Source organism: Mobula hypostoma, chromosome 6 (assembly GCF_963921235.1).
Source record: "Mobula hypostoma chromosome 6, sMobHyp1.1, whole genome shotgun sequence".
Taxonomy (NCBI): domain Eukaryota; kingdom Metazoa; phylum Chordata; class Chondrichthyes; order Myliobatiformes; family Myliobatidae; genus Mobula; species Mobula hypostoma.
This window is the reverse complement of record NC_086102.1, coordinates 161,484,499-161,511,002: the sequence shown is the minus strand read 5'-3', so window position 1 is coordinate 161,511,002 and position 26,504 is coordinate 161,484,499. Positions and strand designations below refer to the sequence as shown.

Sequence of the window (26,504 nt, the reverse complement as noted above, 5' to 3'; positions counted from 1 at the left end):
ACTAATTTTTATAGATGCGCTGGAGAAAGCATTCTTCTTGGGTGCATCACAACCTGGTATGGAAGTTGACCTGTCCAAGATCGGAAGAAGCTGCAGAAGATTGTGAACACAGCCCAGCACATCACACAAACCAATCTTCCGTCCTTGGACTCACTTTAGATCGCACGCTGTTGGAGCAGTGCTGCCAGGATAATCAAGGATATGACCCACCCAGCCAACACACTTTTCGTCCCTCTTCCCTCCAGGAGAAGGCTCAGGAGCTTGAAGACTCATATGGCCAGATATGGGAACAGCTTCTTTCCAACTGGGATAAGACTGCTGAAGAGATCCTGACCCGGATCTGGGCTGTACCCTCCAAATATCCAGACCTGGTGCTCGGTCATTTTTGCACTACCTTACTTTCCCTTTTCTATTTTCTATTTATGATTTATAATTTAAATTTTTAATATTTACTATCGATTTGTACTCCAGGGAGCACGAAGCGCAGAATCAAATATCGCTGTGATGATTGTATGTTCTAGTATCAATTGTTTGGCGACAATAAAGTATATCAGTTACATAAAAAAGTCACAGGACAGCAAAGCACACAAAAAAAGGCAAATGATACTTATTAAGAAGAAAGATTATAGCTATGATGAGTGGATTTCATCATGAGAAATATAAATTGTTCTCACTTTCTTGAGTAAAGTTTATAAGGATGGTCCCCTTTCATCTCGTACCTTTTGTTTTTATGATCTCTTCTTTTCTTGGTTTCAATTCTTCTACCACTGGTTTCTTAGGAATTCCTGGCACTTTAAAAGATGTTGGATTGTTTTAGGATAAGATTCATTTAAGAAACATTTAAAAAATGCAGAAACACACAATAACATGAGACAAACAGGACAAATAGAATTAACACAATACATCAGACAAAGTATCCAAATCAACTAATAATAAACATAATACTATAAACAACAGGAATTCTGCAGATGCTGGAAATTCAAGCAACACACATCAAAGTTGCTGGTGAATGCAGCAGGCCAGGCAGCATCTCTAGGAAGAGGTACAGTCGACGTTTCAGGCTGAGACCCTTTGTCAGGACTAACTGAAGGAAGAGTTAGTAAGAGATTTGAAAGTGGGAGGGGGAGGGGGAGATCCAAAATGATAGGAGAAGACAGGAGAGGGAGGGATGGAGCAAAGAGCTGGACAGGTGATAGGCAAAAGGGATAAGAAAGGATCATGGGACAAGAGGTCCGGGGAGAAAGACAAGGGGGGGGAACCCAGAGGATGGGCAAGGGGTATAGTCAGAGGGACAGAGGGAGAAAAAGGAGAGAGAGAGAGAAAGAATGTGTGTATATAAATAAATAACGGATGGGGTACAAGGCGGAGGTAGGGCATTAGCGGAAGTTTGAGAAGTCAATGTTCATGCCATCAGGTTGGAGGCTACCCAGACGGAATATAAGGTGTTGCTCCTCCAACCTGAGTGTGGCTTCATCTTTACAGTAGAGGAGGCCGTGGATAGACATGTCAGAATGGGAATGGGATGTGGAATTAAAATGTGTGGCCACTGGGAGATCCTGCTTTCTCTGGCGGACAGAGCGTAGGTGTTCAGCAAAGCGGTCTCCCAGTCTGCGTCGGGTCTCGGCAATATATAGAAGACCACATCGGGAGCACCGGATGCAGTATATCACCCCAGCCAACTCACAGGTGAAGTGTCGACTCACGTGTAAGGACTGTCTGGGGCCCTGAATGGTGGTAAGGGAGGAAGTGTAAGGGCATGTGTAGCACTTGTTCCGCTTACAAGGATAAGTGCCAGGAGGGAGATCAGTGGGGAGGGATGGGGGGGAACGAATGGACAAGGGAGTCACGTAGGGAGCAATCCCTGCGGAAAGCGGGGCGGGGGAGGGAAAGATGTGCTTAGTGATGGGATCCCGATGGAGGTGGCGGAAGTTACGGAGAATAATATGTTGGACCTGGAGGCTGGTGGGATGGTAGGTGAGGACCAGGGGAACCCTATTCCTAGTGGGGTGGCGGGAGGATGGAGTGAAAGCAGATGTGCGTGAAATGGGGGAGATGCATTTGAGAGCAGAGTTGATGGTGGAGGAAGGGAAGCCCCTTTCTTTAAAAAAGGAAGATACCTCCCTCGTCCTGGAATGAAAAGCCTCATCCTGAGAGCAGATGTGGCGAAGACGGAGGAATTGCGAGAAGGGGATGGCATTTTTGCAAGAGACAGGGTGAGAAGAGGAATAGTCCAGATAGCTGTGAGAGTCAGGACGCTTATAGTAGACATCAGTGGATAAGCTGTCTCCAGAGACAGAGACAGAAAGATCTAGAAAGGGGAGGGAGGTGTCGGAAATGGACCAGGTAAACTTGAGGGCAGGGTGAAAGTTGGAGGCAAAGTTAGTAAAGTCAACGAGCTCAGCATGAGCTCATAATATTATAACTACATTTGGAGCATCCTATTAGATGGGGGCAAATTGAAATTAGGTGGAATGGATTTTTCCAGTGTTATAGCTAATATTTATCTCAGCATATAACACACAAAAAAATAAGTTGGAGTTACTTGGTAGGTCAGGCAGCATCTGCAGAATGATAAACAAAATGAATATTCCAGGTCGAACTGTTAAAAGTTCTGATGAAGGATCCTTTGACATGAAATGGTAATGCTGTTTCATTTTCACAGACGTTACCTTACCCGCTGAGAGTTCCCAGCATTTACTGCTTTTTATTTTAGTTCCAGAATTAGTAATTTTCTTTACCCAAATTCTACTTTTTGTTCCTGTTACTATAGTCATTGTTAATAAAGTAAGTTGCATTATCCACTAATTTATGATCCAAATAACTGTACTCACAAAGTTGACCATGTATTACTGGGATTATTGGGAAAGATAGCACATTCTCTACAAACCCCTCTAGTAGGGTTTACTGAAACATATTTCCTATGATATAGATTACACTTGATGCAATGGAATATCAATAGTTGATGTATAGGCAGAGTTGTCCAGCCAGAGCTAGAGTTGGGGTGAGCAACAGGGCTAGGGTAAGGAATGTTGGGGGTCAGGAAACTGGGTAGATTTGTATTCTGAGCTAGGGGCTGGAGTGTAGGCTGGGTATGTGGTTGGATCAGGGATCTGAATGCAGACAGGATGTACTGACAAGCTGAAACTTTCATCAGTGGGTTATGTAGCATTTATGGGGGCAAAGGGATAGTTGACTTTCAAGCTCAGAGCCTGCCTCAGGACTGAGAGAGTAAAAGGCAGTTACTTGCAGTTATATTTTTTGGGTGTGGGGTGTGGGTGTTAACTGATGAATGTTGAATGCCATTGTAGTCTTAGTATCATCAACATGTTTTGTTATCCATGGAAGTCAATGCCTCGCTTTCTTACAAATAATGTGTGGAATAATTACATATGTACAAAGTGGTTGGCATAGTTTCCTTCATTAAAATGTCTCTATTTCACAAGCGTGTCACTAGTTATGAAAATCATCTGGATGTCCGGAGAAAGTGGAAGGTGCAATAAACGCATGTCCTTAGAAATCAAGTTTTGTTTTTGCAAACATTCATTATCTAGCACTCCCTTTCTCCTACACTCCATCATCAATTTATTTTGTGTCATCTTATCCAGAACTATTGAGAATAATCTAGATATAATTTGGGCAGTTACAAATTAAATGTGAGAAAAGTAATATAAGGCTATGGATGTTTAGTTGTTGATACATTTGAGGCTTAGATAGATTTTTGGCTGCTAAATGAATTGGAGAGAATCAAGTGGAAAAGGGGACTTATAATTTGTAATACATAATTGCAAAACAAAGATTCACTAATTATTTTTGGTTAAACTCTCCTTTTACGAAATAGAAGTGAAGCACAATTTACAGTGCTACAGAAACACACAAGTGAACATTTCAGAAGCCAAACAGGTCAAACACTCAAAAAACACAATAATAAGCCATCAAGACGGAGAACTGATTTTTCCTGAAAATATTTTATACCTTTTACTGTGATGATCTCTTTTTTTAGTACAGTTTCTGGCTCAGCTTCAGTATCAAGTTGCTTCTTTGGAATCTCCAAGACTTGAAGAACATGATCAAGAATGAAATATATCAAAGGTGGCACCCATAATTTTGAAGTGAGATTTAAAATCAAAGTACAACATAAAACACAGAGGACAGACAAATTTAGCACACGATGATAAAAGAATTATCCAATTAACAATTATATCCAAAGATAGTATGCCTATATATTTCTAAACCAGTGATGGTTGATCTTTCTGCATCAATGGCTTATTCATTTAATTTCATACTAGTATAGCAGAGCAGTTATAAAATATAGCTATATCAGCATGAGATATTTCTGTGTACATTGGTACCTTTTCTTGAGATGACTTCCTTTTCTCTTGAAACAGCAATTATTTCAACATCTTCCAGTATTTTGGGCTTGGAAATCTCCAGCACTTGAATAAATATTGTATGTTAAGATAAGTCAATTTAAGAAAATATAATTTATGTAAGATGTTTAAATATTATGTTAACAGTACACAAAACATACATCACAAAAAGGCTCAAAATGACATTAACCCATTTGGGTCATACAGAGATTAACATTAATCTGCTTTGGACTGACAATGAAAATCATCTAATTGGTCAAACAGAATAGAAACTTGACAGCATAACATGAAAAATATTCATTACATTTGCAAAGAAAATGTTTTACTTCAATACTAACAGCAGGCTTCTTCAAATATGATGCTTAATGCCATTAATTAAAATGTCATTTATTGAAGGGTATAGGCATTGAAACAAAAATGAAAAAATATCAGGAAAACAATGAGGTGAATCAAGTAGACCTAGAATATACTAATTGCCCGGGCATCTGTCATTATCTTCAAATTCATCTTTGCACTATGAAATATCCCTCTCTGAACAAGCCAGATAAACTTTGCATGGGAAATAAAACAGAAAAAAAAAATGGAAATTCTCAGCAAGTCAAGTAGCATATAAGGACAGAGAAAGAGTTAACATTTCGGGTTGGCGATCCTTCATCACCACTGCAGATTTTGAATTTCAAAACTTGCCATGGGAATTGGAGTTCCTATATTTGAATGGGGAATTACTAGGTCTGCTGAATACAGTAGAAAAGGAAATAATCTTTGTTTTACATCTTTTGTTTCTAATTACTTTCTAGCTATTAATATAGATATTTCATTACATTTTATTTCTTTTAGGAATTTTGATTAACATTATTTTAAGTAACATCATCAAGTTTAAAATTACTCTGATTATTAAGAACATTTAATAGCTGTTAAAACACCTTCATTGGCTTTGAGAGAAGGCAAAGGATGGACATGCTAGCGTTTATTTTCCAGAAAAGATTATGAAGTGATTTAATTAAGGTTCTTAAATTAAATGTTTGCTCCCATGCAGAGAAAAACTAATTACCAAAGCACATTAATAATTCTTCACTAGTAAATGATAAAGTGCTAAACTTGCTATTGTAGAAAATTTGAGGTGATTAATTTGAATGACTATAAATGGCTGCTGGATCAGTAGAAGAGAAAGAAGAAATATAAGAGTATCTTAATATGCTGAGATGATGGTAGGATGTTTGTGAGAAGCATAAACACTGGCAGAGATCTGTGGCTTGTATACATGGTCTAAAAGTTTACGAAATTCTATGTAAGTAACAACTACAACACACAAATAGAAAACAATAAAAAATTTACTATACTTCAAAAGAATCATTGGTGACTTGTTAGGTCAATGAATTTCATTCAAATAAGAAGGAACAGAAACAGTGTTCCAAGTAAGAATAAATTGTTCCCAGGAAAGCTACTAAGATTATGATCGACGTGGTATTTTGATTATCTTGTCAATTTTGTACCTTTCATTGGTGCAACTTCATCTCTCTTTGGAACAATGGCTGGTTTTTCTTCTGGTTTTACTGGCACTTTGGGAACCTCGGGTGCTTAAAATGATACAGGTTCTTATAAGAAAAGATTCACTCAAAGAACAAGTACAAAAAAGGTTGACATACTGTCTGAATAAGAGGTGAAGAGAAGGTTAAAATGCAGTTAACTAATGAATTCAAAATAACTTCATATCTTTAGAATTAACATAATGAATACACCAACAATGAAGCAACCTATGTAAAAGAATGGAATACTAATTTGTTTTACTTATTCTATTGCCTTAATAAATATATAATTTCCATGCAAATTATATGAGTCAACTCACTTTACAATATTTATTCCAAATTTACAATTGGATTTAGTTCTCAATTAATTTAAACATTGCAAGATAATTTCTACATTAACTGAAAATATGCTCGTGATATCACAAACTTTGGAAACCTTCCTCAAAACCCTCTGCACAAACTGAAATTTCTAAGATTTTTTTTCAATTGATTTGATAAAGTGTAATCAGTGGCTCTATATGTTAGAGCTATTGTAATGTAAGTAATGCATACAGGTTACTATGTTGCATATTTTAACAATGACTTTGGCAAATACATATAGAATAGACAGACAAGATCTAGGTCTACTAGTTCTCTTATTAGGTATTTCATCTTGCATTCTTCCTATGACTGCACATCAGGATACAGAGAGGGATCTATCTGACTGGCTTGAAGAATCTAGACTCTATTGGCATAGACTGAATGGCAACAGGTCCTCTGGAAGTGCAGTAAGAAAGCTCTATCCCACAAAACAAGTTGTTTACAAGCAGCGAAAGCCCTTCCCTGCTTTGTCAACTATAAAACTCAGAAGCATTTAAGATATTTTTAATTGATTCTGATATCTGGAAATTTTAAAAATCCAATAAGATTAAAGTTAATAATTAAAATAAATAAAATCAAGAGCACCTAAAAGCAAAACTGAAAAAATAAACTTAAATAATTAAAGTGTAACTAACTCCCAACCCACAGCCATAAATCCCCAGGGAAATAGTCGATGCTTGGGCCAGACTAGTGCAGGATCTAAGAAGAAATTCCCTCTCAGCAACTGTGGGGAAGTCCTGGACCTACTGCTGTTAAAAAGCTTAAATGGTGGTGATTCATATCAGAACTGCTAGGGTTTGCTCCACTGGATTCCACACTGTTAACAGGATTTGAAGGTTCAGTATAAGAAGTAGAAGTTGTTTTCATTCCAAATGTGAACATGCTGAATTGTGAACTAAGTTTTGATGTTTTTCAACTATATTTGTACCTTTTACTGGAGGAACTTCCTCTTTTCTTGAAACTGTTTCTGGTTTAACTTTTACAACCTTCTTGGGAACCTCTGGCACTTTAAAGAACATAATTACTTTATTAATTCATAACAAATAAGTCTGGCATTTTTGACTATAGTAATTTAATCCAATAAGGCAACATAAAACTGAGAACTAAAATGAGTATTTTCTCTTGACTGAGTAATTAAACTATCAAATTAGATAGCTGGACTCTTTCAACATTATTTAAGGTTACAAAATAAAATTAATGTTACAGTTGAAAAATTAAATACTTCAGTCAGCCATTTATGGCCATAATAATGAACTAGCATTTGGATGAAATGTTAAATCTCTGAAGTACATAATTGCTTAGAATATGAATAACTATGTATCAAAAAACAGGGACATTTACCATCATAGTTACATTTTAAAATTGCCTTTACAAATTAGTTTAAATATCTTCAAATTTACTTTCCAATTGCAGTTATCTATCTCCATGGAATTACTGGTTAAAATAAATTTTAAGATTGGGTAGACTAATACAAAATGGTTGTGGTAAACCACAGTTTAATTTTTGTTAGAAATTCATATTAATTCCTTATTTCATGACAAAAACTTACACATATACACACATACATGATCGCACAAACGCAAGTCAATGCTGAACAGTAGATACTGTGTTTATTTTATAGACTTGGCTGGAATGACTCCCTCTTTCCTAGGAAGAGATATTGGTTTCACTTCTTCAGCCAGAGGCCTCTTCAGAACATTTAGCACTTCAATGATATCAGGAAATTAACTCAATAAAATGAACATAGCAGTGAAGTGGTTAAACTATATCAGGATAAAACATGTATGTCAAGAGAGACTAATGGCATAACTTTTAAGTCAGAAAGGAAATTAATCACATGGGTTCTATTGAAGGGACTCAGCATTTAGAGTTGATGATATGAACTGTATCTGTTTAATTGGACATAACTTGCTCTGTGTATACTAATAAATTCTGCATTAAACTGTTAGCTTACATATTTTTAACTTAGAGAAAAAAGTCCTTCAATATTATTTAAGCTTACAAAACAAAATCAAAGTTACAGACGAAAAATTAAATATTTTGATCAGCCATTCATGACCTAGTAATAATGAACTAGTATTTGGATGAAATGTTAATCTCGGTATAATCACAAATATTTATTTATATTTTCTTGCAAATAATCAAAGCTCTTCCATAAATACAGTAGTTAATACTTAACACCCATATATAACATCAAACGTAATGCTCATAAAAACACAGACTGAAAACATAGACTTTACACAAAGGAAAAGGAGCACTAAAGGAAATCAAAGCATTAAGGAGTGACCACAAAAGCAACTTCTACCAGAAAAAGCAGACAAGAAATATCCTGCACATTGCTACCTTTAGGTGGAATCTTTTCTTTTTTCTCCAGAACAGAGACTGGCATCACTTCTTCAATAATGGGTTTCTTATGAATGTCTAATACTTCAAAGGACAATATTTTTAAGATACAAATAATTCCAAAACATTTAACATACAATAAAATACAAAACTAAAACATGTTAACAAGTAAAAAAGTCATTTGAGACAGATAGAAGTACACAAGATATTTCCTCTCTAAATCAAAATATCTATAAATGAGTTTAAACTATTTAAAATTCAATTGATTTAAAAATTAAACTGGAAGTCTATTTACACAAGTGACAGAACTACTGTTCACAATAAACTTGCACAGGTTTTAAACATAAAGTACACACCACTATTAACAAATATCAGGAGGCCAGACTTAGCAAACTAAAAGCATGATCTGAAGACAACGAATCACTGAATTATAATGAAAGTTAACAATGATGAAGGTTGAAGAAAACACACAATTTTATGCAAGCTCAATGACCGAACAAGGAAGTTGCCTATACCTTTAGCTGGAGTAATATCGTCCTTTGGAACAGCAGCTATTTTAGTTTCTTCAAGAACTGTCTTCCTAACGAGTTCTGATTCTTTAAAACAAAGTTACTAATTATTAAGTATACACATGAGGAGAAATTTAAAGAGATTAAGATAAAGGTGAACTTACAAGAGACAAGTTAAAACAACATATACAAACAAAATACATAAAATTTTTCATAATAGCACAACTTTTCAATGGAAGAGATATAATAAGTACACACACAAGATTAAAGCATACATTTAGGAATGGGAATCGAATAGAAGGAGCAACACATTCAAAAAGCTTGAGGAGCTCAAGACTGAAAAACACTACTAGACAGAATAGACGACTCAGCTATCTCATTGATTTTCCAATGTTAGAACATTGATTTATAATTTTAAGGGATTTCTTCACTCAATTCACTTTACCATAAAAAACTTTTATTCAGTTGAATGTTGCAGTGCCAGTTCAAGAGACCTGAACTTTGGAAGACTACAATATGCAGTCATTGCTATGTTGCCTGTTAAGCAATACTGGCCTAGTTCAGACTGTTTGCATTTTTTTACCTGGCATTATCAAAATTTCTTCTTGTCTTGCAACAGAAATCTTTTCCACTTCTTCAACAACTGGCTTCCCAGGTGTCTTCCGAACTTGAAAGAATAAACGTAAATTTCACTTTGAAGTTAAATTCAATATATTAACATAAACATAACTCATGCAACCAGTATGACATTATGAACAATATAATAATTTCAATGCACTTTGGTTCAAACATTCCAGGAAATTTAATGAAATCACTATTTACGGTATTATTGTTGGTCAAACTAATCAGCAAGTTTAGAAAAGAAACAGATATCGGAGTACCACAATTTGCTATGCTGATTGTCCTTATCCCTTTAATATTTTCATTATCTTGCTGAACTTATACATTAATGTTCATACTGAAGATTAGTATTGATTCTTAATAATTCAAGGACTTACTCGACAACATAAGATTCATCAATAAGATGCCAACAAAAAAATTATTTAACTATTGAATTAAATTTCAGCATACAATAAATTCTAAGAAATTACAACATTTAAAATATTTCGTTATTTTTAGATTTGTTTTATCGTTCTTACAATTCAGACATATTTCTCCTCCTTTGAGTACTTAGTTCATATCTTTCTTTAAATTGTTGGTCCTGTTATTCACTAGGAAGTTCTATATGAACAACTGCCATACCAGGACAATCTGACAGCCACATATAGGACAAAACATTCTGAGCTGAAATGTACTAAAAGTCAAATAATGCTGAACATGACAAGATGTATTTCTGTATGATTTGGGTAAATTCACTAATACATAACTGACTATCATAAAGCAAAAATAATGAAAAAACCTAAGTATTGTAAAACCCCAAAATATCTGGCACCTTCAGGACTTCGGTAACAATGGTCTGGCAAATTATCTTGACAACTGAATATTACTTCTATTAATACAGCAAAATATTTTAAAATTATTTGGTTAGGTGTTATACAGTTGTATAATAAATTTTCTAGTGCAAACAATATGCTTAAAGGGAGGGTGTAAAACTGGTTCCAGGTGTGTTTTAAAGAAATGTGGGAACTGCAGCCTCAGCGGGTTTAAAGGGAACGAGGGAACCAGTGTTCTGTTGAGTTTAAAGGGACGTTGGAAAACGAGCTCTGATGAGTTTAAAAGGAGTTCAAGAACCACTACCCAGTGAGCTAGTCACTGAACATTTGAGATTTCTGAACACAACTGGATAGCAGATTGCTGGAGTTATACATCAGCATTTACAAACTTTGTACATAAAAAGTAAGCTTTGATAATGATTTTTGTAATATGAAATTGAGAACAATGAGAAATGAAGCCCATTGATATAAAATCTTCTGTGCATTCATTTTTACCTTTAGTTGGTAGAACCTCCTCTTTTGATACAGTAAGAGATATGATTTCTTCAGATATTATTTCCTTACGGACTTCTGACACTTTGAAAAAAATTAACAGCAAATTATGATGTGAAATACATTATGTGTTGACTTAATAAATAAGCACAGTAATGTTGATCTGAAGTGACATTTTCTTTTGTAACAAATAAACATAATATTAAAATATTTGCAATATCTTCAGAAATTACAGTATTTAATTTCACTTTCTTCATTTTTTCAAATCAAATGATCCAATATAATTGATATTAAAATTATATAAAGTAAATATTTGTAACTACATAACATAAATTTTATACAGCCAAACAACTGAGGATCACACCTTTATCTAAATGACTAAAAGTAGTAGATTGCTATTTGCTTAAACCATAGGGCATGAGTAACCTAAGCTTGAAGAATAAGAACACTCCAGTGACACTAATGAAAAGCCAATTATAAAGCTAAAAAACAAGCCGATGATGCAAACTGCAGAATCATATCTGAACAATTGTCATAATATTCAATACAATAGAAGTGCTTTCTCCATGCAGAGATAAAAATTGTGTAATTGTGTACCTTTTTTTGGAGGAACCTCTTCTTTTCTTGGCACAATAATTTTTTCCACTTTTTCAACAACTGGTTTCTTAGGAGCCTCTGGCACTTTAAAAATACAGAATAGTTTTAAAATAATGCATATTTCTATCTGATTTATTATTCAAATTGTGAAGCAGACGAATAATGACATTTTCAGATACGATCACAGCTTACCTCCATTCAACCATCAGAGATTTTGTATCAATGTCTCTGATCAGGGCTGCATGTGCTAAAACTAATGGATAAATCCAAAATTTACAGATCATCCTAGAAAACCTGTCCTGCACAAGCAGCTTAAAATATGGGAAACCATTTGCCATTCTTAGTTCTCAAAGGCTTAGAATCATGCCTTCCCTTCCCTTGGTGTAGGTGTCCATAAGTTAGGAGGGAAGACTTCACCTCCTTTTTATAATAGTCACCCTCTCATGTTCTGTCAAAGCCCTCACAATTTGTTTACCACTTCTGTCATCATACATACTGCTCACTCAGAACACACATTTACTCGTTTTTACACTTCCTGCAGCAGAATTAAGTATATTAATACAAGAATATAATCAATATAGCAAGATATGCACAGACATCTGAAAGCTATAATTGTCATGTCAGGACAATCAGCATCAAACGTGGCAAGGCTGATATTTGGCTCAACATACTTACTAGAAAAGTACTTCCCCTTCCCTAACTCTATGTTTCATATGTACGTTACGGTTTGGAATATAACAATCCATTATTGCAGCATCAGTCGATCTAACTGAGAGGCACAACGGTACAGAAACATGTAGTAATTAATTCATCCTGGGCCTTTTATCTCATGCGCCAGCTTGATCAAGAGATTACCTGCTTGTGAGGCCATTAGAATCCAAACTGATTCCAGAAATGAAATGTAGTCCCACCACACCATCTTCCTATCAATTGAGGTATTTCTTTACTCTAACATTGATTCAGTTAAATCACCCAGACAGAGATTGATCTTTCTGATTATTCATCACAAATCCTCTTATTGATAAACTGTTATGAAATATCACAATGTTTCAGCAAGACCCCTGGAATTTTATTTAGGGTAAAGATATTCTTTAGCCAAATTACAAAGATTGACAATTCCCAATACAAATGATTCAGTAAAAATAACTTCAGCTGTAGGGCTCAGGAAACCACTGATTATTTGCTTGCAAAAATATGATTTGCTATTTTAAAACAACTCCAAATATTTGCCAAATGCTAAACTTTCACTGACAATCAAACAATTTTAAAGAAGAATGAAAGGAGATTCAAATACAAATTGATTTCTAACGTGAAACACATCACCTCACCCCCAACCTCTGCTGTTACAGGGCAGGTCTCCATTTATTATGTTAAGGAAAAATTCTAATCAGTAAACTACAAAAAACATAGGTCATGCACACAAATCAAATATGTAAACACAATGGAATAAAATAATGGGATAGTTCAGTGATATGTGATATTGTATTGGCAATAAAGAACTAAGCAATGTCCCGAAGGTAAGCAGAGGAATATATAAAAGGGTGCCTTCTGAGATGGTCAACAACAGTATTATTGTTACAACAATAGTACTAATACAATCTTTATGAAACATTTATCTGCAACAGTAAATGTACCCCTCTCACCTTAATGACAAAATTAAACAACAGGACATGTGAAGAAATATATGCATAAAGACATACATCTTTTACCTGTTTCTGTGATTTTTTCTTTCTTTTGGACCAGAACTGGTACTTCAGGAACAGGCTTCATAGCTTCTTCTGTCATATTAAAGGATTCATTTTTAATTTAGTAATAGACAATCAAAATGTAAGTTTATTCAAACTTGCAATGAAAATCATATAAATCACGGAACAGGCAATGGTAGTATTGAAATCACAGCTTCCCTTCCACCTCATTATTCTTTCTCCATACAACTTTTCAAGGAAATTACCTGTAAACATGTCAGATAATACTCTTAGCTCCTCTATGGGCATAAAATGCAGCTGAACTAAATTTACTTATGACTTCGACCTTCAGTTAAACTTGAAGGTCTGTACCCTCTCCAGCACCACATCATTTAATGTAACCTCCGTAATCGTGCCTGTTTCCAGCATCACTTTGGCCAATACATGGTTTTGTTACAAACAGACTCAATATGTATCAGTCATTTTATCTTACACCCACCTCTAACGTGAGCTCTAAATTCTGCTCAATACATGCTTGATTATGCATCAGCCAGCTGGTAAATCTAAGAATTTCATTTTCCTCTATTTCTGGTATCTTGTCCATGTCCAAACTCCTCTGCCTTATCAGTGACAATTATACCTCAGGTCCAAAGTTACTTTCCTAAACATCTCCAACTTTCAGTTATTTCAGATGATCTTCAAAACTGCATCTCAAACTAGATTCTGTCTCTACATTGACTCTGTCAAGATTCGTATGTGTGAAGGTCTTTAGGATCTATCGTTGTGTTAAACACACTACATAAATAAAAGTTGCAGATAACAATTACTTAGAGGATGATTTTGATATTAATGAAGAAGCTGTAGTTAAAAGCAACAGTTTTTGAAATGATCTTTCACGTTTTAAAAAAATCAATGCTCCAAAAGTTGGTGAGTGTGTCTCACAACCCACACTCACTGACAATGTGTTTAATATGTGTTTATCAAATCAAGTCATAGGCTGGGACTTCACTCGCTCCATCATTGAACTATTCCCAGAACCTATGGGCTCACTTTCAAGGACTCTTCATCTCCATATTTACTGCTAATTTATTTATTATTTATTTTTTTCTTTTGTATTTCCACAGTGTGTTGTCTTTTGCACATCAGTTGTTTGTCTGTCCTGTTTGGTTTGGTCTTTCATTGTTTCTTATTGTGTTTCTTGGATTTACCAGAAGAAAATGAACCTCAGGTGACATATATGTATTTAGATAATAAATTTGCTTTGAACTTGAACTTTATTAGTCAGGCACAGATTCACATTCAGGACTTTGTAGGACATTTAGTCTTGACCCAATTATTGAGGTTGTCTCTGGTAATAAGCCCTTGCATATTTTAGTTAGACCATTAAGTTTTAAAGTGGGAGCATTCGTATCAGATTAAACTTGAGAATAATTAAAATGATCTGTCTAGAAACATGCATGCATGGAAGATACAATTTTGGTACCCAAATGCTTTCAGTGGGGCACATCTAATGAGTTCCATGCCAAACTGTACTTTTTTATTGCTCACCTATAATAATGCAAGTATAAACATTCTTTCAAGAACAAAGACAACACAACACAGTATTAGAGCTGCACAATATCAACAACAAAAGTAGAACAATATATGTTCTACATTAAGATTTACAAGTAGCAGAGCATTGGCAATCTGAAGCCTCTAAAACAGAAATGATTTACAGGATAATGACATCATCAACACACAGACAATCTAAATAACAATTCTGGTATAAAATGTGTCTTCCTTTGCTTTAATTGTTGGAACATTTTCTTTCTGTGTAAATGGTTTCATTTCTCTAGGATCCCACACTTTTAAATATTCAATTTCAAACAACACTTGCTCTTAGGACATTACAATATAACATTAATCACAAAGAATTAATTAATATATAACACAAATGTCATCATAATTTCTCATTTTGCATCATGGTTCTGGAGTACATAAAATTACTATTGTGTTATAGAGCCTAATTAATTAGAGGAATAACAATAAGCACCTCGTTCATAATAGTAACCCTGTGATTACTTTAAGGCTCAGCTTTGAACGTTTTAATGTAAAGCTCACTTGTCCCTATAACATTTCAAGAGCATCAATTGCAACAACACGAGGAACCTATTAACCAGAATTAACCTCCATTTGCAGATGATCCATTAAAATAGCATTGGCTTGAGTTGAGTTTAAGGTGGTAGGAGAACAGGTAGTGAAGGGTGCTTTCTATTTGCTGCTGAATTACAAGTTATCTGTATGCCATCACCAATTTTGTTCCATGCGAATCATGCTGTAAGTCACTGAGCACATTGTGGATGTTGTTTTGGTACACAAATGAGATCTTTAGCAGCCAGTCTGCTTTGATATATAAATACTATGATTTTTTAATAGTTAATTAACCATAATGCAAATGGAAAAAATATTTAACACACAAGGACGACAAAATAAAGTTCAAACATACATACAAGAAATTAAAAGATCACAAGCTTTTATGAGATGAGTTTATATTCGGGCATTGGTAATCTGAAGCCCATAAAAAAGAAATCATTTCTAAGATAATGATGATTATGCCAGAAATAATTGTACAACAAAATTAGTGCCTTCTTTATACCTTTTACTGTAGTAACTTTTTCTATTCTTGTAATTGATCTCACTTCCTCCATGGCAAACCCAGGAACCTCGGGAACTTAAAAAAATACAATTTATGGACAAAAGAGTACCAAAAATATGCACTTATCACAAATGAACGTACCAATACACATCACATTAAATAGGAAGACACAACAAACACATACATTATTGTGCTAATCACATCATAATTTCTGCTTTTTGCATTATGATTTTGTAATAAGAAAACAGAGACGTAAATTGACAGAGGAATAGGCTATTTACCCCCATTACTGCTCTACCTTTGTACAGGTATTAAGATTGCACTGATCTATTACCTCCATGCTATAGAGCTGTACCGACCACATATTCCACACTTCCCTAAATATCTATGTAGATATCTATCAACAACCAAGCCTATACTGCCATGTTTGCTCCTGGGTCCCAAAGATTTACCACCCTCTAAGTAAGGAAATGTCTTTGTGTTATATTATTTAAAATATGGCTTGGCGAGGGGGACTTGATGTTTCAGCCAGTATCTTGTCAAGTCCTATAAGAATTTTGTACTATCAGCCCAATCTGCTATTCCTAAGAATTCAAAAGTTTCCACATTGACCAGATGAGAGATATACAAAACAAAACAGAGAAATGTCACACAGTGATTCTATCCAAAAATATTTATACCAAATACCCAAACACTAATAAAAATAGTCCAAGAATTTGAGAAGCCAGTGTGCAAAGTAAAGCAAAGCAAGAGTTGTACATTTACAAACCACTCCTTAAAAAGGGAGAAAGGGCTATGTGAATAAGCTTCATGTACTTATGAGGGAATGACATAATCAACAATGTGATGCATCAATCTATTGCATTAAGGAGTCCAATTAGTTAATGCAGAAGTAATTAGTGATCTCAATTTTGCCATGATCCTCTGAATACTTTAAGGCTCAGCGCTTAATTAATCCAGGCGATTTGTTTAAAACGTTAAAAATGTTATTACCAATGAGGTTTGCTGCAACATAAATCAATGCTAGAAAACACTAAGAACTCATGGAGTTGCAGTTAAAGCAAGAAGAAATTCATTTTAATTAACCTATGAGTAGTTGATAGACAATTTAAATATACGTGGTGGGTTGGTAGGAGTGTGCATGTTGGTCTTTATGCAGGCTAGATATGTATATTATCTATACATGTTAATGCAGTAGTTAGGAGCAACACCAATAAGTGTAGCTTGCTTCTTGACTCGTCTACCAAGCTTTCCTCTGCTAGTGAGTACACATCACTAATACATTACTTCTATGCTACAGTTCATGGAATACGGTGTGGTATTGTTTTGATACCAAGATGTTACCAGTCGCAACCAAAATTGGCAGTACTGTCCTAAATTTTGTTCCATATAACCAACCAGAATGCAAGTATAAAAATTAATTGACAAAGACAACAAAGTACAGCACAAACACAAAAACAAAGTAATAAAATAAAAAAATCTGGGAAAAAATATCAAATATTAAATTAAACATTTAAAACAAAAATACTTCCCAAGATAATGATATGATGTTTTTCAAAGAAATCTAGTTTCAAATTTATGTCCTGTACCTTTCAATGGAACAACCACTTCCTTTTGTGTAGCTGGTTTCACTTCTTCACGAACAAACTCTGGAATCTCAGGCACTTTAAGAATTTAATTTTTGGGCAAAAGAATGTCAAAAGATGTTCACTTAAATTTCACAGAATTGCACACAAGTTAAACACAACAAGAACAACAAAAGCAAGGTGCAAGTTACTATTTTATGTTAATAACAATGATCTCATCTAATCATTTTTGTTAGATATAGGCAGATTTGTCTTAATAAATCTAGTAAATTCATTGCAGCAGCCAATAGCCACCTTGGTTAAATATAAAAAACTTGGAATATTTCAATTCTCAGTTATCAACCAATATGCTTTGTTAGTTCTAAACCTCCTCTCCACATTGTGCAATTTTTCTAATTGTACTGCAAGTCTTATTTTGTTATGGACTGGTGCTTTCAAAGGTTTCAAAAATACATTTAATGTCAGAGAAATGTATACAATATACATCCTGAAATGTTTTTTCTTCATTTTGAGAACCACTTTTCAATAGATCTACCTTGTAACATCCCCATGCCTTTGGGATCACAATGCTATGCCTATGATTTGATATGCTATTGATAACTCAACCAACATGCTACAAGAATGAAAATATACTTTCTTGCTAACACTTAAAATCTATTTTCAAAACATCTTACAAATGGTATTTCTGCAGGTTTAATTCTACAAAAAGTGTCACATAATCCGTGGGTATACAGAGCCTCGTTCTCTATTGGTCAAATTTTCAGTCCAAATATTTATGGTTATTGGAGTTATTCAAAAATTAAACTCCATTTTAATTTTACAATTATCACATCCATATGCTTGTATGTTTTTCTAATCGTTACTAATGTGTAACTGAAACATTTCCACTAGCAGCTGCCACTAAGAAAGAACAATTAGCACAGAATTTCATTGATGTGATCACCCTGACAGCTACTGACTTTGCATTTCTTGCTTTGCTATGAAAATGCAGAAGGAAGTTTTCAATGTGATATTAGTTCTGGTGTATATTTCCTAGCTGGGACTTCCTTTTATGGGTTCTTGTTTAATTTTCTAATCATGCTGTATTGCAAAAGGAATGGCCATTATTGCACCAAATGCATGGAAGGTTAGCGCAGATACTGTGGTAAATGGTCCTTCCACACCTGCCACACAGATCCCTGTATATTTGCAATCTGAATTGTCACTGCAAAGTACCAAATACCTGTAAAATTGCCATAAGGTAATTGAAATATCAGCCCCAAATAACCTGTGTGTAATGGATGATTCCTTTAAATGGCTGAGGGTAGTTTGAATAAAATGAGATCCATCTTCCACAGACTTGCACATATTCAGCCACGCGGGTATAAGATGTAAGCTGAGCCCAGAGGTTACAGTACAGTTGCCTACATAACATTTCACATTGATTGGTGGAATGAGATGCCTTCTGGGCATTATTTTACCTGGCAATCAGTGCACTACCGCTAATATAGTGTTACAGCATTAGAATGGCACAAATGCACAAAGAGCGAAATAAAACAACATATTGTAAAGCAAAATAAATAGCAGAGCACGAGCAATTTCAGTTCTTTAAAGCAGAAAATAGTTTTCAAGATAATAACGTGAACACACTATACATGGAAAGAATGGTGCTTGAAAGAATGTGCCTTTTGTACCTTTTATAGGAACAACCTTTTCTGTTCGTGTAACTCGTTTAATTTCTTCAGGAATAAATTCCACAACCTCAGTCACTTTAAGAGATTTAATTTTAGAACAAAAGATCAGACATAAACTTGCAATTTAACATTACAATACAGATAACATTAAACACAAAACAACCAACTGATATATATTATGATCTACTATCTTGAGCAAGTCATTCAAAAAACTCCTATCTGTATTATTGCTTTGTGTACATAAATTTATGACTGTTCTGTGGGGTTTAAATTACACATAATTAGGATATTTTGAAGTTTACTCTCAACAAACTTGTTATTTTTTCAAGCAACACACATCAAAGTTGCTGGTGAACGCAGCAGGCCAGGCAGCATTTCTAGGAAGAGGTACAGTCGACGTTTTAGGCCGAGACCCTTCATCAGGACTAACTGAAGGAAGAGTTAGTAAGAGATTTGAAAGTTCACCAGCAACTTTGATGTGTGTTGCTTGATTTTCCAGCACCTGCAGAATTGCTGTTGTTTTTGTTATTTTTTCAATATTTCTCCTAATTGTCCATAAATTTGGTTGCATTACAATTACAAAATTTCATGAGCAGACCTCAAGCCCCATATAAAACACTCAATATTGATCATAAAATTACATGCTAAGCAAGCAGGCTTGAAGTAGCTCCTAACTTGTGTTGGTGTTTTTTAAACTAGTGGGTTAAAAGGCAGAAAGATATTTCCGTTAAATAATATTGCAAATCTCTTTCTTAAACAATGGTCCATATAATTAACTGAGCAGTGTAATGATTTGGTGTGATTGTAGTAGTCTGTTCCCTTTAAGATTATAAAGCTGCTGGTACTTAAGATAACCTTTAATTACCAGAATTTGAATTGTGTGAAGGTTTACTATTGTAGTGTCTCAACTCAAAATGTTGATTATCTCTCTATCTGCAGAGATGCTGCCTGATCTTCTAAATTCCTCCGGCAGTTTGTTTTTTAGGCTCCAGATTCCAAAATCTGCAGTTTCTTGTGTTCTCAAGATTTACTGTTGTGAGTTTTAGGAAACAAATCTAATGCCTACATCCACATATGCATATTTTTTCGATTATTTATTTTCCTATTGGTTATTGGCAAGTAAATAAATTATTATTGATAAGATAACATAAATATATGAATATTGCAAACTGCAGTTAGGAAGGAATATAAAAGTTATTTGCCATGATTATCTTGAAAGTTACTGGTAAAGCTTTCCTTATCCTGCCTTGAAGGTAGAGCTGTAGCTCTAACAGATGGCTTACTTTATTGTGGACATCCATAAGGAAACATGGTTAATTGCTAAAGTTCATAGAGCTAATTAGGCCACTAAAAAGAAGACACGGCCTCCTGCGGGGTTCCCCTTCTCCGTTCTTCTTCCTCCTGGGTCCTCCTCCTCCTCCCTTTTCTAACAGTTTGTTCTCTGCATGTTAAATTGCAATGGGAATTACTTTTATTACATCCATGCCAGAAGCAACTGACTTGCAAGTAATGGAAGACAGCACCAAGTCTTTCAGTGCATAATGCTCAATTCTGCATCTTCTAGGATGCTAGTGAACTCTAAATAGCAACAATTACTGCAATTTCAGAATCAATGGGAACAAATCAGCCAATAATCTGTAGGCACTCATTGACCTCTTTAAATTGCAGAGCATCAGGCCTGTCAAGGAGGAGGTGCGCGCAGATGTGAATGTCCTTTCCTGCTGCTTGATGCTTGTTCAAATACCTTTAAAAATGCATGTTACTCAATATAATGAGCAGTAAATTGGTAGTCCCAGAGTCATATCAGATATGAACACTGAATAATTTCAAGAGCTGCCATCAAACTTTGGCTAGCATTTATATTTGATGTGGTCACATTACTGATATGTGTGAGCATTGCAAGTACTTTTTATGTACAGCATCCAAACAATGGTCACACCAAGTCACATTTTATTCCCTACATTACTAAGCATCAAGTTTATTTTAAGTACAAAGACAGCACAAAACAGATGAACAACACAAACTTACAAGCAAAATTTAAAACAACCTCTACTGAAAAAAAATATTAATGGCTAGAAAGACGGTAAGTCTCTAAAATAAAAATACTTTTCAAGACAATGACAAGATAAACAAAATTATTATTCAAAGGCTAATTTTGACATAAACATGTACATTCTTTTGTACCTTCTATTGAAGCAACTGTTTCTTTTTGTGTAACTTGCTTCACCTCTTCAGGAATAAACTCAGGAATGCCAGGAACTTAAAAGAAATTTAATTTTTTGATAAAAGAACATCAAAGGTGTGCACATTTGACAGTTTAAACAATACTCATAAAATTAAACACAAAAGGTGCAGCTGAGACAAGAAACGTTTTTCTATTTTGGATAGTGATTCTGATATATATAAAGTTATTATTGTCTTACGAAGGCTAAATCATTAATGGGCGCTGCAAGGAGCCATGTCATCCCACAATGATTCTTGAACTTTTCAATGTTCAATTCTGGATATGCTGATGTGACTGATTTTAAAGTATATTTCGTGACTCCCTGCAGACCTGAAATGTGAATCAATTCTAAAAAGAATTGAGCACTTCCCATAAATAACCCATCCTCACTTCTAAGATGTGAATAATTTGTTAAATAAAACTTTCAGACATATGGGATAACTTTAAGTTGGAGGTGAGGGAAGTGGCAAGTTAAAGCATGCTCATTTTGCTGCTCAATGCTTGGTCAGCCACTGATGAAGAAGTGTGTATTCTGCTGAACTTTGAAACACAAGTGCTGGTAATTAATCAGTATTGGAGAAATTAATTTAGTGGGTTGAAACTAGGCATCTTTCTAGCGGGTATTCAATGAAATTCATTATGATGGCCTTTGATGTACAGCACATCAGATGCCATTTTGGGCACAATAGATGTGCTTGAACTGGATTTTCATTGTATGTTTTGAATTATTTCATATCCGTCATATGAGTACAAAAATTATTTTATACAAGGACACACAGAATGATACAAGCAAGAAAATAAAGCAGTAAACATGGCAACAAATAACTGAATACTGAAGAGTATTGTCAAAGTGAAGCTTAAAAAAAGACCAACATCATCATGTCTCCTCTAGCCTCAGTCGAGGTCTTGGAGGACTGGCAAGTACTTAATGTTGTTCCTTTATCCAAGAAGAGAAATAGGGATAACATTGGAAACTATAGAATAGTAAGTATCACATCAATAGAAAGAAAGTTGCTGTGAGGATTCTTGATAGAATTCATGAGCATTTGGAATACCATGGCCTAATAAAGGACAGTCAGCATAGTTTTGTGTGGGGCAAGTCATGTCTTACTAATGGGTGAATTTTTCAAGGAGGTGATAACGGTGAATGATGAAAGTAGAGCTGTCGATATTATCTGCATGGATTTTAGTAAGGCATTTAACAACATATCTCATGGGAGGCTCATCTAGACGCTTGGGACCACAGTCCAAATGGCACTTAGAAGCAGAATTGGCTTGATCATAGAAGACAGAGGGTAGTGACTGATGAGACTTATTCTGGCTGGAGGTCTGTGATGAGTGGTGTTCTGCAGGGATCTGTATTGGGCCCTCTGTTGTTGTGATATATATATCCTGAATGAAAACATAGATGTGTAGGTCAGTAAGTTTGCAGATGATATGAAGGTTGGTGATGCTCCGGACAGTGTAGAGTGGTGGGTATCTGGAATGTGCTGCCTGGGGTGGTGCTGGAGGCTAATATGATTGAGGCTTTCAAGGTGATCCTAGACAGGCATGAATGTGCAGGACGTGTAAGAATATAGGCATTTTGTAGTCAGAAGGTATTAGATTATTTGGGCATTTGATTACTAATTTAGTTTGTTTGGCACAGTATTGTGAGCCAAAGGGCCTGTTTTTGTGCTGTAGTGATCAATGTTCTAGGTTCTATAATTCAAAGGAAAATTCTAATATAAAACATGCCTCCTTTAATACCTTTGATTGGAGTAACTTTTTCCTTTTCTGTAACTGTTTTCACTTCTTCAGCAACAAACTTTGCAACTTCAGGAACTTAAAAGAAATTTGTTTTTCTTTTGTTAAAAATATCAAAGAGGGGAACAAAACACTCTAAAACAATACACACAGAACACAAAAGAAGCAACAGATACATGACACAGTTTATTATCTTGTACCAATCACATAATAATCTTTCATTTTATATTATGCTTCTGGTATATATAAAATTAAGCTAGTTAATTAATAGAGTAACAGTGAGCCAAATTGATTAGACATTAATCACTAGAATAGGTTAATATTCACTCTCATTCAGCCCAAGCTGTTTATCTGATCATAATTTTCAAAAATACCCATATTCCTACAAATATAATTTCTTATGGATAGAACTAGCATAACTTTCAGACATGAAGACTTTTTGTTGTTATGCTTTGTTTAATTTAATGTGAACTTAATGGTCATGCTAGGAAGTAAAAATATTTGACGGTTCAACAATGTGCAATCTGTTTCATGCAATGACTGTAAATATTATAAGGTGCAATTTCAAATATAATAAATAGTAGGGTTTGGATATTTGCAGGTGTAATTGAAAATGGATGAAGTTTTATTCTCTGATTTCTTGGTGTTGGTTTTAGAAACCAAAGTGCTGATTTAAAAAAAATCAATAACCAATTTCTACAATACACTGGTGTATTTTTCTATGTGAAGATATTATTCTCTAATATTTGCAGATAAGTAAATAAAACAGATAATCTTAGAACTATTTCAGCTGTAATTTGAAAGGACCTCAAAAGAATATAACTACGGTCACTCTGATAGCCACTAGCAATATTAACAAAAGATTCGAAGCAGAAGTAGGCTATAGAACAAGAACTTAGGCTACTGCAGCATAGGAGTAGGTCTTTGACTCATAATCAGTGCGGTTCTTATCTTGTTCTGAAGGTGCAGTTGATATTAAAGGTTTCAGTTAGGGGAAATTAAGTCTGAAGTACATATTTGGCAGTTGTAGCTAACTTCTGATTCTTCATCCTTTTTCCTCCTCTAGTAACTTGGCCTGTTCTGCATGTCCTCAAATTATTCCCCAGTCAACTTGTTTAACATTTCAATTGCCCTACATCTTATCAGGAGCAACTGGTTATGCAGTATCCTGAATTCTAGACTGCTTGGCATTATGAGCTGCCATTACTATGTACTTGCAGCTAGGGTTCAGCGCAACTTCACTAATATGATGATTGGCACAAGAAACATCACAGGTATATGTGTGTGATACCGACAGTTAAATAATGGCCACCATCAACACTTTCAATACTTCAGTAGTAAAATTATTTCTGTTACAAAGGCAACACAATAAAGACACACAGTTATAGAGTTGTTCAAATGCTCAACAAAACACACAACTTAAAATAATATTAGCATGAGGCAGAGCTACAGCAATGTGAAGCAAAACTACTTCCCAAGGCAATGACAAAATTAATTCACTATGATCCAAACAACAATTCTAGGATAAAACATTTTCTTTCTTCTGTACCTTTCATTGGAATGCCCTTTTCTTTTTGTGTAACTGGCTTCACTTCTTCAGGAACAAACTTGGGAACCTCAGGCACTTAAAGAAAGTTAAATTAAAAAAAGGATTGCCAAGATGCAATAGGATAAGAATGCACGTAACATTAAACACAAAAGCAACAGTCAAAGATTTTGTGCGAAATCACACACTTTGAATCTTGGTTCTGATATACACAAGGCTTAATGTTAGTTAATGAAGCAGTTATAATCCAGCTCATATCAATTCTTGGGACACAGTCAACTTGTTTCGCTGCCCATCACTTCAGATAGGACTATATATATGACATTTAAGTACATGCACAGCCTTCATGTAGGATCTCTGTTGTCCTAAGGACTGCTTTCCAATATACCTGGCTTGTAGTTCTCCATGTTTTAGAAACATGATTTTTTTAAATTTTATTTTGTTCAGAGATAAAACTGGGAATAGACCCTTTTGGTACTTCAAGCCACACCAGTCAGCAACCCCTGATTTAATCCTAGCCTAATCATGGGACAATTTACAATTGGCTAATTTATGTACCAATCGGTATGTCTTTGGACTGCAGGAGAAAACCCATGTATTCCATAGGCAGGACGTAAAAGAGACTCCTTAGAGGACGCCAGGATTGAACTCCAATGTCCCAAGCTGCTACACGAACAACTACACATCATGGCGCCAACAGAACTAACAGAATGGTTCTGTTATATTTATACCAACTGAACTAGCAAGTTGGGAGCAAAAATAAAATGTTCTTAATTTAAAATTACTTTTCCGCATAATTACATCTGTCTATAAAAAGGTGATTCTGGGGCCGGCTGGTGGCACAATGACATCGGCGCTGGACCCGGGAGTGGAGTCGAAACCAGCCAGGTCCGCTCCCGAGTACACTTTCCATCCATGCCAGGTTGAGTGTCGAGATCGCAACTCAACCTTGTAAAATAAAAAGGAAAACTACAGCGAAAATGTCAGTGTGAGGAGTGACGTGCTACACAGTCTCTCTCTCGCTCCGCGCCTTGTAAAAAGCCATGAAGAAGACATCATCACAGACGCACGCAAGTATACACAGATGCACACAGGCGCGCACGCACGCACATGCAGATGCACAGACTCGCACGCACACAGGCACACACCAAAAAAAGGTGATTCTGCACAAGTAATGATTTCGAGTTTAAGATCTGCTCCATTGATGCTGTCTGACCTGCTAAGTTTTCACATATTTTCCACTTCTCCTTCACATTTTCATATTGCAGATGCTACTTCAATTCATGCATGAACATTGTTGACTAATCTCCTGAGAACTTATTAAAGCCTTCTGAAAAGCCAATTACTTAATATTTACACTGGATCTCCCTCTTCTAATCTATCAGATACATCCCCAAATATTGCTGGAGTTTAGTCTTATGTACTCTACTTTCATAAATCCATGCTTTGTTTGCTCAATCATAATATTATATTGGTTTATTTATTACAGGTTCCAGAATCTTCCTAACTAATGATGCCAGGCTAACAGGTCAGCAGTACCCTAATTTTTCTTGCCTTTTTTTAAACAGCAGTTTCCATATACAGGTCCACTACACCTTGGTTACCCCAACATGTCCAATCACCAGTTTGACATTCAACACAACTTTGCTGCGGGAGTACAACTGTCATTTTGATACACAAAAATCTTGTCCAGCATCAGACAAGTACAACCACCAAACACTGTTTTACATTAGAGTTTTGGTTTCAAGAAGAACAAATTGATACAGTAAAAATTATACAGAT

The 26,504-nt window shown here is 35.1% G+C and overlaps 1 protein-coding gene across 1 annotated transcript in view; it reads right to left on the bottom strand.

The window, feature by feature from the left end:
* The window catches only part of ttn.1 (titin, tandem duplicate 1), a 377,466-nt gene that overhangs the window by 169,498 nt on the left and 181,464 nt on the right, over window positions 1-26,504 (bottom strand). The window contains exons 93-109 of the mRNA XM_063052084.1: window positions 24,726-24,800; window positions 23,180-23,254; window positions 21,391-21,465; window positions 19,207-19,281; window positions 17,537-17,611; window positions 15,948-16,022; window positions 13,337-13,405; window positions 11,628-11,711; window positions 11,034-11,114; window positions 9,689-9,772; window positions 9,112-9,192; window positions 8,597-8,680; window positions 7,182-7,259; window positions 5,861-5,944; window positions 4,350-4,433; window positions 3,973-4,053; window positions 720-791 (exon numbers count right to left, since the gene is read on the bottom strand). Coding sequence (XP_062908154.1) covers window positions 720-791; window positions 3,973-4,053; window positions 4,350-4,433; window positions 5,861-5,944; window positions 7,182-7,259; window positions 8,597-8,680; window positions 9,112-9,192; window positions 9,689-9,772; window positions 11,034-11,114; window positions 11,628-11,711; window positions 13,337-13,405; window positions 15,948-16,022; window positions 17,537-17,611; window positions 19,207-19,281; window positions 21,391-21,465; window positions 23,180-23,254; window positions 24,726-24,800 — 1,332 coding nt within the window. The remainder of the gene's footprint in view (window positions 1-719; window positions 792-3,972; window positions 4,054-4,349; window positions 4,434-5,860; window positions 5,945-7,181; window positions 7,260-8,596; window positions 8,681-9,111; window positions 9,193-9,688; window positions 9,773-11,033; window positions 11,115-11,627; window positions 11,712-13,336; window positions 13,406-15,947; window positions 16,023-17,536; window positions 17,612-19,206; window positions 19,282-21,390; window positions 21,466-23,179; window positions 23,255-24,725; window positions 24,801-26,504) is intronic.